Source organism: Ananas comosus, linkage group 18, assembly GCF_001540865.1.
Source record: "Ananas comosus cultivar F153 linkage group 18, ASM154086v1, whole genome shotgun sequence".
Taxonomy (NCBI): Eukaryota; Viridiplantae; Streptophyta; class Magnoliopsida; order Poales; family Bromeliaceae; genus Ananas; species Ananas comosus.
Window position 1 is genome coordinate 9,099,681 of NC_033638.1, and position 16,844 is coordinate 9,116,524.

At 37.8% G+C, this 16,844-nt stretch overlaps 2 protein-coding genes across 3 annotated transcripts; both read left to right on the forward strand.

The window, feature by feature from the left end:
* On the forward strand, positions 972-8,846 carry LOC109724429 (B3 domain-containing protein Os07g0679700-like). Of its 2 annotated transcripts, XM_020253249.1 has the most exons (13): positions 972-1,361; positions 1,784-1,865; positions 1,967-2,068; positions 2,677-3,353; positions 3,783-3,879; positions 4,394-4,568; positions 5,084-5,160; positions 5,671-6,084; positions 6,423-6,472; positions 6,854-6,967; positions 7,140-7,207; positions 7,649-8,097; positions 8,288-8,846. In XM_020253249.1, exons 1-13 carry the CDS (start codon positions 1,231-1,233, stop codon positions 8,606-8,608), a joined length of 2,757 nt encoding a protein of 918 aa, XP_020108838.1. In that variant the 5' UTR covers positions 972-1,230; the 3' UTR covers positions 8,609-8,846. The 2 variants fall into 2 exon arrangements, with proteins under 2 accessions (XP_020108838.1, XP_020108839.1); XM_020253250.1 differs by lacking the exon at positions 972-1,361 and having other exon boundaries at positions 1,791-1,870.
* On the forward strand, positions 10,783-15,504 carry LOC109723635 (transcription factor RF2b). Its single transcript, XM_020252064.1, has 4 exons — positions 10,783-11,634; positions 13,004-13,136; positions 13,602-13,686; positions 14,746-15,504. Exons 1-4 carry the CDS (start codon positions 11,000-11,002, stop codon positions 15,108-15,110), a joined length of 1,218 nt encoding a protein of 405 aa, XP_020107653.1. The 5' UTR covers positions 10,783-10,999; the 3' UTR covers positions 15,111-15,504.

Here is a 16,844-nt window from a genome sequence, read left to right on the forward strand (position 1 = left end):
TATAAGATTTACTTATACAGCTTGTGCAGTAATAATTGCTTCCATAGACCTCTTAAGTTTAAATTTTTTATATTACATTATTTTAAGAGTAAACTTTAAATACTATTCCTACAGTTTCGCACTTTCTCACTTTAGTATCCTATAATTTAAAGTGTATCAATTTAGTATCTTGTAGTTTCATTTTTTTTTTCTTCATATTTTTTTCGTTAAATTAGTAACAAAATTAAAACTAAAAAACTTTTAAGTGAATAAATATTTAATAAATTTAGATGAGATATTTGAAGTTTTTTATATATAATTTAATAAAATATTAACAAAGGAGCTGACGAAAAGAGAAAATAAAATTATAGGATACTAAGTTGATACATTTTAAATTATAAAGTACTAAAGTAAAAAAATATAAAATTATAGAAATGATATTTGAAGTTTATACTTATTTTTAATGAGTTTAAAATTTTGAATTCGGAACCTGTGATATTGCATTTCTCTATTTTGGAGGTGGATGCGATAATATTAATACACCCGGTGCACAATAAATTGCTGTGACCGGTGCGGTGTCCGCATCACACCCGCACCCGACCCCGACCCCGACGCTCCCGCTTCTGTGGCGCACCCACCGCCACTCCACGTCCCCACCGCGGGCCCCACCGCGACCCGCGTTACACTCACCGCGCCCGTAACCGCACCGCATACATTCTCCGTAGTCTCCTCATCGTACACTGTGGGCCCCGCGCTCTCTGGGGACAGGACTATTTTGACTTCGAGATGACGCTACCCTCGTTGTACACCATCCAACGGCCACGATTGGCCCGAATTTAATACTGTTTCATTTCCGTCCTAATTATTCCTTTCCGTTAATTTATTTACTTGTTTATTGTCTAGTACATGTATTTAAATTCGTACAAATTTCTCCTTTTTTTTTTTCTTTTTTTCTTTTTTTTTTTTGTTTTCTTCTTTCGTTTTGGAGCCATTTATTTCGCTTTTGCATGAAGCGTTTTCCTCTCCTTCCTCCTCTCTCTTTCTTTTTTTCTCCTTCGTGTTCCTCACTCTTGAAGCGGCTCCTCTTCTCAGTGATGGGGGCGATCGAGGGGGCGATCGCCGTGTTCCGGAGCGAGCGAGGGTTCTGACCCTTGGCGTGTGCGCGAACGCGAGCTCGGGGCGGTTTGGATCGGGGCGATCCTCGGCGATTTGGTGGGTGATCGGCGGCGGCGGCGGAGGAGGTGCTCGGAGATGGCGGCGGCGGCGGCGCAGCGGTGTATGAACGCCGTTTGCGGCGCGGCGGCGCCGCCGCAGGGGGGTGAGTGGAGGAAGGGGTGGCCGCTGAGATCGGGCGGGTACGCCGCTCTCTGCGACAAGTGCGGGTATTGTGCTTTCCCCCCTTTCCGCCGCCTTGTTCGTGATAGTTTTGTGTCGGTATTGTGTTTAATTTATGTGTGGCATGAGGGATTTGGAGAATATGGTTGTAGATTTTTGGTAGTCCACTTCACTATTTGGATGATACAACTTGGGCTTAAAATTTTTTTTTATTTGCTTTGATCGAGATTTTAATGTACCTATCTTTTAGTGCTATGGAGTTGAGTTGAATTTCTGATGATTTTATATATATATATTTTTTACATTTTTTCTGCTCACTTGTAACTTTCTTTTGGCTATTCCGGGTATTCTGTATAGGAAGATGGGCTTTGGACGATTGCTTGTTGGATTCAATTTTATCTTTTTTTTTTGTAACCTCAAACATGCTTCAATTTTTCTCTCGATCACATATTACTTGCCCTGTATCTAGGATGGCATACGAGCAGCTTGTGTTTTGTGACATATTTCACCAAAAAGAATCCGGTTGGAGAGAGTGCGCTTTCTGTGGAAAGGTCAGGTTGCTGATAATTGATAAACTCACAAAAATCTCTATTTCTATTGACTTTATCATCACCATTTGCCTTTGTTACATTGATGAAAATGATTCCTGCAGCGTCTTCATTGTGGATGCATCGCTTCGAAGTTTTCATTCGATCTTCTCGATACTGGAGGAGTACATTGCATTAGCTGCATGAAGAACTCGGGACTTTCTCTCGTAAGATCCTTTATCTCGCAGATGTGGCAACGCGCTGCCTTATATGCATAGCTCGCTTTATTGAACATCATGCTTGTATTAGTATCTGTGTAAGCACACATTAGAATCTAATAGTATCACCAGCAAGTATTAAAAAGTTTTTCAATTTTTGTGTTACTTGATCCTCTTAGAAAAGTTGGGCGCTACCACCTGTTAACTTTGGTCAAGTATGTTTGTAAAAATGCAGGGTGGCGGTATGCGGCAAGCCCAGCTTTTTACAAAATGGAGGAAGGAAAATGAAAGTCTGATAAAATAAGATGGCTAGTTTGAGTAAGTAGGAAAAAGCAAAACAGCTAATGTAATATGTAAGACCGAAGCTAACTATGCATTGCCCCTAAGCTACTCATAACCCTTGAAGTTTTCATAGTTAATGAGTATATTTTAACAACTTTGACTTCCAAGGATATCACCACAGAATAAATGAATCATAGTAGCGTTTTCTGATCCAGTAGTGATTGTTTTTGTAGTTGATTGAGGTCACGAACAATTCATATCAAACAAGGATGTTAATGTTTTAATAAAAATGCTCTTCTTAATTCCTTTTTTTTTTTTCGTTCCCTGTTGAGCAGATCCCAAGTAAAATAATGCCAAAGTTTATGCCACCTCATGAATACCAAAGGCTCTTTGGTCTCTATCCTAGGAATTTGAAGGATGAGAGTGTGCCAGGAAGTTCTTTTTCTGCTGATGACAAACTTGATGATACTGCTAAGAAGAACTTCGAAGCTGGACAGAGCAGTATGATTTTGAAGCCGAGAGAGATCGAGAATGGAACTGGTCCAATAAAATGGGAGCATATTAACCCCTTCTTAAGGAGAAGTCAAAATTCTATAGGTTCTTCACAAAGTACCCAACAAGATGACAGTAAAGATACAGATAATGTGGCATGTGAATCGCTAACCAAGGCATGTCTAAGCATGAGCTTGGGGATTTCTAATTCTGGCAGCAAATTTGAAACTACCTTGAATATTGAAAGGAATATAATGCTGCCTCCTCCAAGTGCCATTGCTGAAGGAAGCGATTTGAGTAAGAAACTCTCTCCCTTTCAGCAGGTGGAACGGGGTCGCCATTTTCTCCATAAACCCCCAAAGACTGGGCCTGGCCTTGGTGTTGCGTGTGATAATACAGCAAAGGATGTGGTCCCGCTGCGTGTTGCTAGGCCACCCATTGAGGGGAGAGGCCGGAATCAATTGCTTCCGCGTTATTGGCCAAGGATTACGGACCAGGAACTACAGCAAATATCTGGAGAGTATCCTTTTGATGCTTATCATCAGTACAGTTGGAGGCTAGTTTTTCATCTTGTGTGATTACAGATAATAATGATAAAAGAAAAACTGGAAGTGTTTTTTTAATCTGTTAGGAGGAGAAGAGAAAATGACATCCTTCAAAAAGAAAGAGATAATGATAGATGTTGTGTAAAAAATTATATAGGACCTTTAAAATCCAGAAGTTGTCCATATGGTGCTTTACGAACCATCCAAATGGGGCATGGCAAAAGCACAGTTTATGAGTTATCTATGTGGCAAAAGCTCAGATAAACCTTCTTCCTCCCCCAGTTATATAAATAGATGGTATCTTGAAAAGTTGATTTTATGATTAGCTCTGAATCTTCCTTCTTTTTTTTTTCCTTTTTTTTAGCAATTATGCTCGTTTTGTTTCCTTGACTTTCTTACTTAAGTGCAAATTCAACCATTGTTCCATTATTTGAGAAGGTTCTCAGTGCCAGCGATGCTGGCCGTATTGGCCGGTTAGTCCTTCCAAAAGCGTGTGCTGAGGTAACTTTCAAGCTCCCTAGTTTTTGTTGGTTTTATCGCCGCTAGTACTTACCCCCAACATACTACATGTTATTTGTGCATTGGCTGAGTAGCTGGCAACATTGATTAACAGTCGACTTTATGCTTTTTGAAAAGCTTTAGAAAATTTGATCTGTGTTTTTCTGCTCTATCATTGGCCACAGATATTTTTCTTCCTCAGAATTAAACTATTGTTATGGAACATTGAACTTACAATCTGCATAAAAAGTATGCATGTTTTACTGGTGACTAAGCATAAAGCCAAGAAATTATGTTAGAACATGAGAGACCATGGCCATAAAGTAGTATATTAAGGTTAATAATTAGAAGTTTTACACTCTGATGTCCATAGTTCTTTAGGCCTGAAATAGTAAAGATCTTAATAACATAATATGAAAACAAGAGTGATTCTGGTACCCATATAGAGCACTATTCTCTATTGTGGTGTGCTTCTTTTGTTATGTTTTCATCTGAATTACTGTGACTGTTTTTTTAGGCATATTTTCCTCCTATTTCTCAACCAGAAGGCCGTCCGTTGACTATTCAAGATGCAAAAGGAAAAGAGTGGCACTTCCAGTTCAGATATTGGCCAAATAATAACAGCAGAATGTATGTCTTAGAGGGTGTTACGCCCTGTATACAGTCCCTGCAATTACAAGCTGGTGATACAGGTGCTTGCAGCCTAGTGTTACATGCATAGGAAACTTCGATAGTTAACCCTTCTATGCATTTTCTGAACCTATCATATCTTAACTATTTATTGCCGTTTAACTGTAAAGTTTCTGAAGAAGTGTAGTGTACAATCTCACAGAATTTTGCGTGTTGCCATAGCAGCAGTTCAGAGTCAACATTTACATTCTGAAAGTGTTAAGCATTATTATAATTTTGATTCTTGATGCTTTTCTATATCTTGCTGCTTTTCATTTTCCACTAGTTCTTTTTTTTAAAATGTTAAATTTGTTTTGCAACTCGTGAAATCATTTTGGTGAGGGGAGGATACTTAGCAACTCTTGAAGATTGATGAGTTCACTTTTCCCCTTGAAAATATGTTGATTACTTGATTTTATCCCACTTTTCATCCCATAAAGCACTACATTCTTTCCTGTCTACTGTGCCTACTTATTGTTTCCATTTGATAGATTATAAATAAATTCTAAGTATTTTGATGATGAGTCCTCTTCTGCAGTCACTTTCAGTCGAATAGAACCTGAAGGGAAACTTGTTATGGGCTTCCGAAAAGCAACCAACACTGTGACATTGCAGGTAGGATGCTTATGAGATAGCCTGCTGCTAATGTGCTTATGAGTGTATCATACACTTAATGCATATTACCTTTCTTTTGCATCTTTTCTATCGTATAATTTTATTAAAAATGTACAGCCCTTTCCTCAATCATTGCACATTGTAAAGTGGATGCTTGACGTATAAAACTTTCGATTTTACTACATAACCTTACCATTGTTTTGATTTCACTACCATCCTATCAAAGCTTAGAAATATTGTTAACTTCTTGTTTGGCAGAATATTCTGTTTCTTAACTGATTTTCTATGGAAATGGTTAAAATACAAATGGAACTTAACAGAATTTTCTGAAATTAAAATAAGTAAAAGGCAAAGTAGTAAAGTCTTCAGCAAAATAAGTAATGGAATTTTCTATGACTACAGCTCAGGTAATGTCTGCATGTTTGTACCTTTATTGTAGCTACAGAGACTGAAAAGAAGCCTTTTAGTTTTCAACATTGGCTTAACAACTAATACCATATCTGATAACAGGATTCTCAGATTTCTGCGATCGCAAATGGTTCTTTTGTTAGCGATACATTCTTTTCTGGTGCAAATGAGAACTTCCCAATTGTAAGTGGTTTCTCTGGACTTCTTCAGTCAGTAAAAGGAACAGCAGACTTCCACTCGGGCTCTCTATCTGAACGTCTTAGTTCAGCTGATGGGGATGCTAGTTGGCTTAAGGCAGAGATGTTTGGAGGGAGACCAAATGAGGACTTGTCTTTTCAGCCTTTACAGAAAAGGAGCCGCAATATTGGTGCGAAAAGCAGGAGACTGCTTATGGACAATTTAGATGCCCTAGAACTGAAGCTCACTTGGGAAGAGGCTCAAGATTTGCTGCGTCCGGCTCCAAGTGCTAAGCCAACTGTTGTCACGATTGAAGACCATGATATTGAAGAATATGAAGTAAGTCACATGTATCAACAATTCAGCACATTTAATTCTGTGGTCTTATGAACTTTTCTGCCCAACTTTATTCTGCTGGATACTAGTTTCACTGTTTTAGCAGTCGAGTTTCACATGTTTAGTAATAAATTCTGTTGTTTGATCTATACTGCTTCTTTGCAGCTTCTTTTCTTTTTTCTTTTTTTTTCTGAGGAAAAGGTAGCAACTTCTTTTCATTTTGAGTTTAGAATTGTGGGCCTACATTCCTGCCAAGAAGTTCTGTTTTTGCCTATAAACATGTTCAAGTTTCATGGGTGTATATATCCTGCAGCTAATTCATAATTACTTATTATAAACAGGAACCCCCTGTCTTCGGAAAGAGAACTATTTTCACAGTTCGAGCTTCAGGGTAAGTGCGGTCCTTACAGGATAAAGCTTGGTTAATTCATTAAGCTCTATTAGAAAATGTTTACTTTTGCACTTGCAATGAAAACTTGAAATCTATGATATTTGCATCTGCAATACGGTAACAATAGCATAATATAGAACAGTACCTACATATGTACATATGAATGTGCATTTGTAAAACCTATGATATTCATATTTGCACCTGCAATATGGTAACAAAAGCATTATATAGAACAGTACCTACATTTTTACATACAAATGCGCATTTGTGTCTAATATGGATGCATCTTTTTTTAGCATCTGCATGCATGGACATAATACCTGTTTTTCTTTGCATTTGACTCATATTGTCTGTTTTGGCTTGCCTGACTCTTATCTACAGGGAACAAGATCAATGGATCCAATGTGATGATTGTTCCAAATGGCGTAAAATACCTGTTCATGTCATTGTTGCGTCAAAGTGGACTTGTGCTGATAACTCCTGGGACCCTAAAAGGTATGCATTATTTCAGATCTCTAGCAAGGCCTTCAGGAATAATTTGTGAAGTCAAGCTGTAGTCATATAAAATTCTGAATGTATTAGATATCTTCATGATGTCTTGTTTTCGGTGACGATTCTTAATCTTTTTTGAGAGTTTCTCAATTATCCTTTGTGATAATTTTGACAGCTCTTCATGTTCCGCGCCTGATGAATTGAACCCAAAAGAGCTGCAAAATATTCTTCGGCAATATGCAGGTGTGCAGTTTCTCTTTTATGCCTGCCATGAATACTCATAGAATTTAACCATATAATACTCTTTGTAGAGAAGATTCAGAGTATTCTACCAACACATGCAGTGCATGCATATTGTAGAGTTGTCATAGAGTTAATTTTGCTCTCCATATTGAAGAATCAATCAAGTTACATCAAGCTGCATCTTTTCGTTAGGCATCACTTGATACTGGAATTGTGACAAGGCGATGCAGCTATACTATACTTTGTCATAATGTGACTTAGTCCCTGAACCTTTTAGTTGAACCTGTTCGACCACAAACTTTGCTATGTTATGCAATTGTACTCTGGCTCCATCTACTGACCAATATCCATCAAGTCATGCGCTCTGCACATAACCTCCGATCATGTGAGACAACCATTTTACCCGTTTTCCATTTTTGTAACTTGAATTGCTTCATGCAGATCTGAAGAGGCAGAGGTTGAGCGGCAGTTTCAAACCAACAAACTCATCTGACCTGGACACACCCGGTCTCGATACCCTGGCCACTGCTGCCACCCTGGGGGAGGTTGGAAACCAATCTGGTGCCACCACCTGCGCCGCCCCAACCACCCGTCACCCCCGCCACCGTCCCGGCTGCTCATGCATTGTATGCATTCAACCCCCCAGCGGCAAGGGCCCCAAGCACAACCCTGCGTGTACGTGCAATGTTTGCATGACCGTCAAACGCCGCTTCAAAACGCTAATGATGCGAAAGAAGAAGCGCCAGTCCGAGCGTGAGGAAGCCGAGGCCAATACTAGTAACAAGAAGATTGGTTGGAGCAACAAGGAAGAATTCGAGGGAAGTAACCCGTTTAGAGTGGAGAGTGATCTGGGGGCTGATTACAGTAGGAGCATTATCGAGAAGCTCGAGGTAAATGTAGAATTAACATTCTCCTTTCTTGTTTTGAAATCCACACTTTATTCACTACTTTTTTTTATTAAACTACTCGGCTGAATTCACTTGACAAAGAATCACCAGAAGCAAAGGATTTGCTAGATATTATCTACGAATAATTTAATCGAACACCGAATGTAACTCTTAACACTAAACTTGTGATCAGGCGAGCAAGGGGCGGATCGACTTGAACTGCCACCCGGGAAGAAGTGAGGACCAACAAGTGGGTCAGTCTCGACCGCCGAGCATGATGAGCCTTCTGCAGGTGGCAAACCGGCCGCTTGAGAATTATCTGAAGCAGAACGGTTTGACGAGTCTCGTGTGCGAACAAGCGAGCTCGAGCACGCTAACGGTTCCGCAAGCCACCGGGGAGAGCGAGGGGCGAACTTCCAACGAAGGCCACCGCGCTTCGGTGGACCGTGAACAGGATAGTGTAGTTGACGAAGGGTGCGGTAATCAGGACAAGGTTGTAGTGGACGCCACTTGAGTTGTGTTTATGTAATGTTTGTAGCCTTTCGTGGAGGGTGTCTCTGGTCTTGTGAATTTTGAAAAGATGGAGAGTGCGACATGGTCTTCTAGGTTGTTTTTTGTTTTTTTTGTTTTTTTTTTTTTAAGGTTATGTATACACCTATGTTTACTTTAAAAATCGTGCCGGTGTATTTTTTTGCCTTTTCTTTTTTTTACATTATTATATAGTTAAGTTGTGGATCTTCCTTTGTGAACAAGATTGCGATGATATTTGGAATGTGCGTGTGTCGGTGAGCGGGTGAAAGAAGGGGATGGCCTTCGGTGTAACGGATTTGTTACGATAGATGTAACGGGATATGAGGGGGCCACGTGGCACGCGTGGGGCCCACGCGACAGCCTCACAACCGTGATTTGGTTAATTTTGGCACAGGGGAAGGCGAATCGCTCGTGGGTCCCACACATGCCCACAATCCAAATCCGCTGGAGAACTCTTTTTTTTTTTTTTTTAAAAAAAATATTTTAATCTAAAATGAGACTTATGTAACCAAATCCGCTTTGTAATCACTTCATAATCAGGTTTAGGCCTCATAACAAAATTTTATATATGCGACGATGTGAGAATTAAATGAAAATGGTACCACTCATAAATATTTTGTCGAATCTACAACACTAATAAACAGCGTTAGCGTTCTCATATTTTATACTCTCGCAAAATTTATTGTTTGTTGAAGTTAGGAGAGCTTCATGCCTTTTCTGAGTTGTGTGGATTTTTTTTTGTGTAATAAAATTGTAAAGTCATCGTAGAGTTACTCCGAATTATCATAGATATGTTTCGATGATAATAAATTGCTCAAGCAAGAATGCGATTTTTCTTGTAGTTGAAAAAGGAAAAGTATAATCTATTACCACTTTTAGGAGTCAACAAGATCTCGGCTTAATGCTTAAATAAATAAATTGAACATAGCGGGAAACTATTAATGTCTGGCAATTACTCGCTACATGATTATTCCCAAACTATTAACGGGTAGAGATTGCTCTAATTAATAACAAAATTTTCAAAAATTTGAAACCAGTTGATGACTTGATTCATATAGGTTCGGCATATATATATATATATAGTATAATAGAATCTATTATAAACTTGTTGAATATACGTGCAAAGACAATTATATAATAATAGTTACTATATAATAAAAGAGCGAGAGAGAGTGTACGAAGAGAGCGAGAAGTAGTCCGGCTACTATGCTATCGTAGCACGGAGACGCTCCGTGCTACCGAAGTTGTTTTCGATGATTCGGGCTTCCAAATCGACTATCGGCTTTCTTAAACTTGATGTACACTATTAAATTTGAAACTAATTTCAGATTTTTCGACATATTTTACTATGTGATCAAAAGATCTTAAAATGACAATTTTAATGCAGATGTGGTTGTTTGTGAGTTTAACGTGTAAAACAATCCAAATGCGTGAAAATTTTATAAAAATTTCTTTTCACTATTTAGAGTAAGATCAGTATATCTGATCTTGAATTTAAATCTCTTATCATTATTTTCATGAGTGTTATTTCAGCCGTTCATTAAACTACTTGTTTGATAGGTAAAATGATACGAAAAATTATGAAATTTAGTTTCTAAATACTTTCAATAGTTAATCAAGTCTAACGAGCTTATATGAACTATAATTATATAATTTATTTAAAATCAATAAATTAAATCTAGTAAGAATAGATATAGATATATATATACAATAACTTTCCAAATACCAAAATATATTAGGTAAAAATATGTGGAGCTTATATGAACTATAAAGGCCATTCTAATTCGACTATCTAATATTTTTAAGTTTTGATTTTATTATCTAATTTTTACTTTATTTAATTTAAATCATTTGATGGCTCTTTCAATATACAATTTAAATTAATTATTTATAGTATGAATTACATAAAATATACGGATTAAATCTATAAAAATAAATAATATATTTAAATTTTAAAATAAAATTAGCCATTTACTGGCTCAAATAGAATAAACTAAAAAGTTAAATAGGACAATTAAAATTTGGCCTTAAAATTTTAAAAAATAGAATAATTAGATTAAAATGCGTATATTTTATNATATATATATATATATATATATATATATATTTCCAATAAATTAGAGCAAAAATAATTACATTCCTGTTGCTATTGCCACACATATGTGGTGTTCCCCTGCGGGGGCCTCACATGGGGTCCGTCCCGGCCCTCCGCTCAGATCCCTCGCTTTCTTAAAAGGGTTTTCTCCTCCCTCGCTCTCGCTCTCTCTCTCGCTCTCGCTCTCTCTCTCTCTCTCGCTCTCGCTCTCTCTCTCTTCTGTCGAAAGCTTCGAAAAAGGAGGCGAAGACGAACGAAGTAGACGAAGGAAGACGCTCGATGCAACCCCACCCCACGGATCCACCCCAACCCCCGAGCCGTAACCCTAACCCTAACCATAACCCCTCCCTCCCCTTCCCCTTCCCGCACAATGCGCCGGCGCCGCTGCCGACGGTGGCGCCCGGAGCTCCCGGGATGTTCCACAGCCTTAACCCCGCGCATTGCGCGCCAATGCGCGGGAGCAGCCACCGGAGGGCCAGATCTGAGCTACCGTTCCGGATCCCGGGCGATTTGGATCTGAGCTCGGGGGATCCCATGTCGACGGGGAGCTTGGAGGAGATGGGATCCGAGGACGACCTCTTTTGCACGTTCATGGACATCGAGAAGATCGGGGGTAAGCTCGAGGGGAGCGGGTCGGGATCGGAGGGCGGGGTTTGCCGGGATCGGACTGCGGAGAGCTCGGGGCGAGCGGAGGATCAGACACCTGGTAATGCGGCGGCGGCGGGGGCGGCGGGGGCGGCGGCGCCGTCTAGGCCCAAGCATCGGCACAGCAGCTCCATCGACGGGGCGTCGATGATGTCGTCGGCGACGACGAGGGCGGAGGGAGTGTTCGGCGATGTGATGGAGGCAAAGAAGGCGATGACGGCAGACCAGCTCGCGGAGCTCGCGGCGATAGATCCGAAACGCGCGAAGAGGTTCGCATTTTACTTCCCTCTCATAGCAGCATCTAGGTTTGCTGCTTTCGTCGGAATTATGTAAATCATAAGCATTCAATGTTTAATTTTATTGAGGTAGTTGAGAGGTACTATTCCACATAGATAAAGCTAAAATTGTAGAGAATGATTTTGATATTGAGATTGTGTTGTTATGTGTTCGTCATGGAATAAATATTACACCAGGATATGATCTTTGTGGTAGTCAAGTAGCTGTGTGAAATCAGGAGCATGTTGATGGAAGCAATTAAACTTCTCTTTGAGGATCTATGTAGTTGGCGAAAATCTCTATAGAATATCCTAGTCCAACTTGGTCACCAAATTATGCATTTATGTGCTAGTTAAAGAAACTTAGATAAATCTGACGGTGCTATGAGCGACTCACTTCCATGTTTGATATTACATCAGTGACTTATGAAAGAATATTTGGGAAAAAAATTGGTGGGAGTTCGGAAACACATCTCCACTACGAAAACACGATAGCCTCCCTGATTAAAATTATTGCACTAAACAATTGGTCTGTTAGATGTGCAAATTTGAAAGATGCGTGCACGCACGCACGCATGCATGCATGCACGCACGCATGCACGCACGCATGCATGCATGCACGCACGCATGCACGCATGCATGCATCAAGTGAAAATATGGAGGCATCAAGTCTTTCTTGACATAAAGCACTAGCTTTACTGCCATTAAATTGTTTTAGAGAGATTATTCTGGTCATCGAGTATTTGTTTTTTTCTTTAACTTATATAAAGCTTGTGATTCCTAAATGAAAAAACAAACTAGGTTTAGAGGATCGGGTGACTGTTTGCTAGGAATTGAGCAATGTTGGCACCTAAGTTGTCGCATAGGATTGTAGTCCATGGCCTGTTTGTAGACTTGCCTGTATGCCGAGTAAGACATTTGCGTAAGTTAGACATTTGTCTCGGGGTATAAGCAATCAGCTACGCTGAAAGTTTCCCTTTTCTAATTGCATTAACATAAGTACAATGTGGTTGGGTTGCTTCTGTTTCTTAATTTTATTAAGCATTGAATTGTCAAAGAGGTCAATTAAAAGTCAAGGTGTTAGGTGGTCTCTGCCACTTGTGACTCAACAACCTTGGACTTACCTATGAGAAGAGAAAGATAACAAATTAATCATCACAGATAGCTCAGCCACTAACTTAAGGGATTGTTTAACAGATGTTGTACTTCTTGCATTATCATTCTTGTCTTATACACTATGTAATGCATTAAATACTTGCCTTCTCTGATGTAGTAGAAAATTAGATGTTATCAGGTCGACATTGATGGTAATCATTAAGATTTTACTTTTGAGACTAATTCATTAAATTTTCATCATATGCAGAATTTTGGCCAATCGGCAATCTGCAGCTCGATCAAAAGAAAGAAAGGCTCGTTATATATCAGAACTAGAGAGGAAAGTTCAAACCCTTCAAACGGAAGCTACAACTCTCTCTGCACAACTTACATTATTCCAGGTCTGTGCTAATCTAGGCATTGAAATTCTGGTATTTCATGGAGTCCTCGTAAGAGTTGGTGATCTTGCCGTATATCTCTAGCATTTTATGTAATTGACAGTCTTCCCCAAAAGGGACAAGACCAAAGTAATCTGTATGCATGTGCTGCAACAGTGTTATTTTATAGCTTTTTGTTGCCTATTGCATATACCTTGACACACTTGTAGGCGCTTATGTAGGAATTGTGCTACTTGAGGGCTTCTGTCACCTTTTGGTATTTACAGTTTGGTGATAGGACAACAATTGTGTTCTTAACAAATGTACAGTAGTTCCCCAGAAAAGAAATGAAAGTCTAATTAGTATTGTACGGTAATTGGTCTTTGAAGGAATAGAAGTATCATGTCTATAAAGTTCTTGCTTTTCTTAGTTTGTGAGCTGTTTGCTAAATAATAGAGCTCCCTCCTAACTGCTCTCCTTTTTTTTCAGAGAGACACAACTGGGCTTTCAGCAGAAAATGCAGAGCTTAAACTACGTTTACAAGCTATGGAACAGCAAGCTCAATTGCGTGATGGTAAGCTGTTTGTAGTTACTGAATAACAATAATTCTCCTTTCCTCTGCTATTTTCTGTTATTATTATGGAATTGCGGTTCTTCCTGCCAATATGAGAAAGATATGCCACGAATATGCATGCGTAGCTAAAAAACTGAAGTATTAATTTATTAAAGAAAAAACATAACATCTCAATTTCTCAAGGTGCCATTACACCATACTTTTGTATATAGCTTCCCACATCACTATAGCTTTTCATGGGCAAAATGTTGTTGTTTGATTATCGTATATTGTTCTCAATGCACGTCTGGACAAACGCCACGTCACATACATCTAGCGTAGTTGAGAAAACAATGACATTGATGAAGTACTATGTACTAGTTTGTCAAGGTTTTCGAATATTTAAAGTGGGAAAACTGCATGCAGATATAATAGAGAAGATATAGTAATCAAGGATTTAAGTGCCGTGACACGGGGTTGTGCCGAAAACTTGCCGGCACGGTATGGCATGGTGCGTGCTGAGCCGTGCCGATACGTGCCGGTAAAAAAAATTCTTGTGTGCCGACACATAATAGTATGAAATATTTATTTTCTTTAGCAACAAAATATTCTAACTATTTATTTTGTCTTTTTATCACATCTTTTGAACTTTATTGAGAAAATTACTTACTAATTTAAAGAATAGAGGGTTTTGAGCTGTGTCATCGGCACGGAATTTGTATCGTGTCGGTATCTTGTTGGCATGGTATGGCACGGTGGATACGGCCCGTACCGACGGGCATTTAAAACCTTGATAGTAATAATGCGCTTAAACGTGTTTATGAGGTCGCTAATATGAATGATTTACGGTACAGCTTGGAAGTAATATGATGAATATCCTATGGAAGTTAGAAGAACTTTTGCATCCTTCCTCTTCATAACTTCATAAATGAATGTGCCATGTACCTCCTCTCCTTTGCTCATGATAAATAGCGATGATATTCGAATACTTTAATCTCAACAATTCAACCCCAGCTTCACACTCTTGATTTAGTGTGTATGCATAGATAGCTTAATAAAGTACTTTCAATATATCTGCAGCACTAAATGAGGCACTAAAGCATGAAGTCGAGAGGCTCAAGATCGCGACAGGGGAGATCACAAGCCTGGGTGAGACCTATAACATGGGACTGCAGCACATCTCGTATAATAACCCCTCCTTCTTCACGCTTGCCCAGCCCCAGCCTGTCCAGCATCAAGGTGTCCATCTCCAGCCCCAATTTAACCAATCTCATTCCAACAATTCACCCAATCACCAAATGCTCCCCCATCCTAATACCCTTCCCGATATTATGCAGCAAGACCCCCTCGGAAGACTTCAGGGTTTAGAAATCAGTAAGGGTTCTTTAGTCGTGAAATCGGAGAGCCCCTCGATCTCTGCAAGTGAAAGCAGCAGCACTTTCTAACAGGCCTAATAAAAAAAAAAACAAAAAACAAAAACAAAAATGTTTCTCGTTAGATTTCTCTGTCCATAGGCTGACATCACTGTGCTGCTTTTAATGCGCGTGCTTATTTATTCATTCGATTTGTTTTGTGTGGGGGGAAATTGTTCCTTTTGTAATCTTGGCGGTGGTTGTTTCTTTCTCTTTCGTAGACATTCTTGAATTTATTGTTGTTGTAATGTTGCGGACTCGTTCGGTTGTGTTTCTTTTGAGTCCTTTCCTGGGATTTGTGATGTTGAAATTAGAGGGTCTGGGGGTGATTGTTTCTCTTTAAGTTTATGTATTCTTTGGATTTGTACTCATTTATTATCTGTTTTCTCTTTGGGTAACAGTTATATGCTCTGTATTTACCTTGAAATTCTGTATAATTCTGTTGTGCAAAGTGGTTACCTCGAATTTTCGTTTGTTAAAATCAAAACGTTCGAAGTTGGTAAAATTAAAACATTTGAGTTGGGAGTACTATGCTTTGGTTTTCTCATAATGCTGTATTTGGTTAGGATATAAGTAAAAATTGCTTATTTCAGAAATAGATATAAGTTCAGGTAGAGGTAGAAACTAACTCAAGTAGAAGCAAGGAATTAAATTAGTTTTGCGTTTGGATGAAATGCGTTTGGATGAAAATTAGATTATTTTTGGATTAAGATAAATAGTGTTTGATAATTAGATTAGAATAAGAGGAATAAAAGTTATNAAGTTAAATTTAATTAATTAATTAATATATTTTCATTATCTCTATAATATTCATAGCTAATAAATTTATTTAAGTTATTAAATTATTTTTGGATTAAGATAAATAGTGTTTGATAATTAGATTAGAATAAGAGGAATAAAAGTTATAATTTTAAATTAATTTTATCTAATTAATTAACATCAAAATATTAATGAAAAATAATTTAATAACTTAAATAAATTTATTAGCTATGAATATTATAGAGATAATGAAAATATATTAATTAATTAATTAAATTTAACTTTTTAATTAGTTAGTAAATTATTTTAGTTAGATAATTAGTAAAGAAATTAACTAGATTAGTAAAACTATTAATAGTTGATCAATATAAATATTAGTTTATGGATAAACATATTAAATTAGTAATTTTTAATTAGATAATTAATTATAAATAATAAATTAATTAATTATTTTACTACTTAAGCAATAGATATATGATTTAAATACATAAATTTGACTAATTAATAATTTAATATCATAATTAAAATTAAATTTAGATTTTAATTAAATTTGTTCCAACTTGGATACAAGTTTGTTTCAATTGTTTTATGGAAAAGAAAACGTAGTTCCTGACTTTCAAAATTATATTTGAATATAAAAAAAAATAAGGGCTTATTATTTTTTTTTATAGCTCAATCAAACGGTGCCTTAGAAATGAGCGAAATCCAAAAGCTATATGGATTAGAAATTTTGAAAATAACAGAATAATCTTGCATCCTGTTTCTAATTTTGCCCCCTTTTATTCAGATGATAATACAACCATGCTGTTATTAGTAAATCTTTAATAATGTCCCAAGATCATTTTTTTAAAAAAGAATTATTTTAAAAATACATTACTGGCTCTGAGGTTTCTGGTTTTGGGTTGTTGCTGTTGCTGTTGTTGATGTTTTTGTTTTTTGTTTTTTGTTTTTCTTTTTAATAACTGGATTAATTAATGCTTGGAATCCGAATGATACGTTTCGCATCAT

Coding starts and splice junctions, on each gene's coding strand:
- LOC109724429 (XM_020253249.1), top strand. CDS start 1,231: ATGGCGGCGGCGGCGGCGCAGCGGTGTATGAACGCCGTTTGCGGCGCG. Junction 4,569..5,083: donor ATTACAAGCTGGTGATACAG/GTGCTTGCAGCC, acceptor CCTCTTCTGCAG/TCACTTTCAGTCGAATAGAA. Junction 6,473..6,853: donor TTCACAGTTCGAGCTTCAGG/GTAAGTGCGGTC, acceptor TCTTATCTACAG/GGAACAAGATCAATGGATCC.
- LOC109723635 (XM_020252064.1), top strand. CDS start 11,000: ATGCAACCCCACCCCACGGATCCACCCCAACCCCCGAGCCGTAACCCT. Junction 11,635..13,003: donor GATCCGAAACGCGCGAAGAG/GTTCGCATTTTA, acceptor CATCATATGCAG/AATTTTGGCCAATCGGCAAT. Junction 13,137..13,601: donor CACAACTTACATTATTCCAG/GTCTGTGCTAAT, acceptor CTTTTTTTTCAG/AGAGACACAACTGGGCTTTC.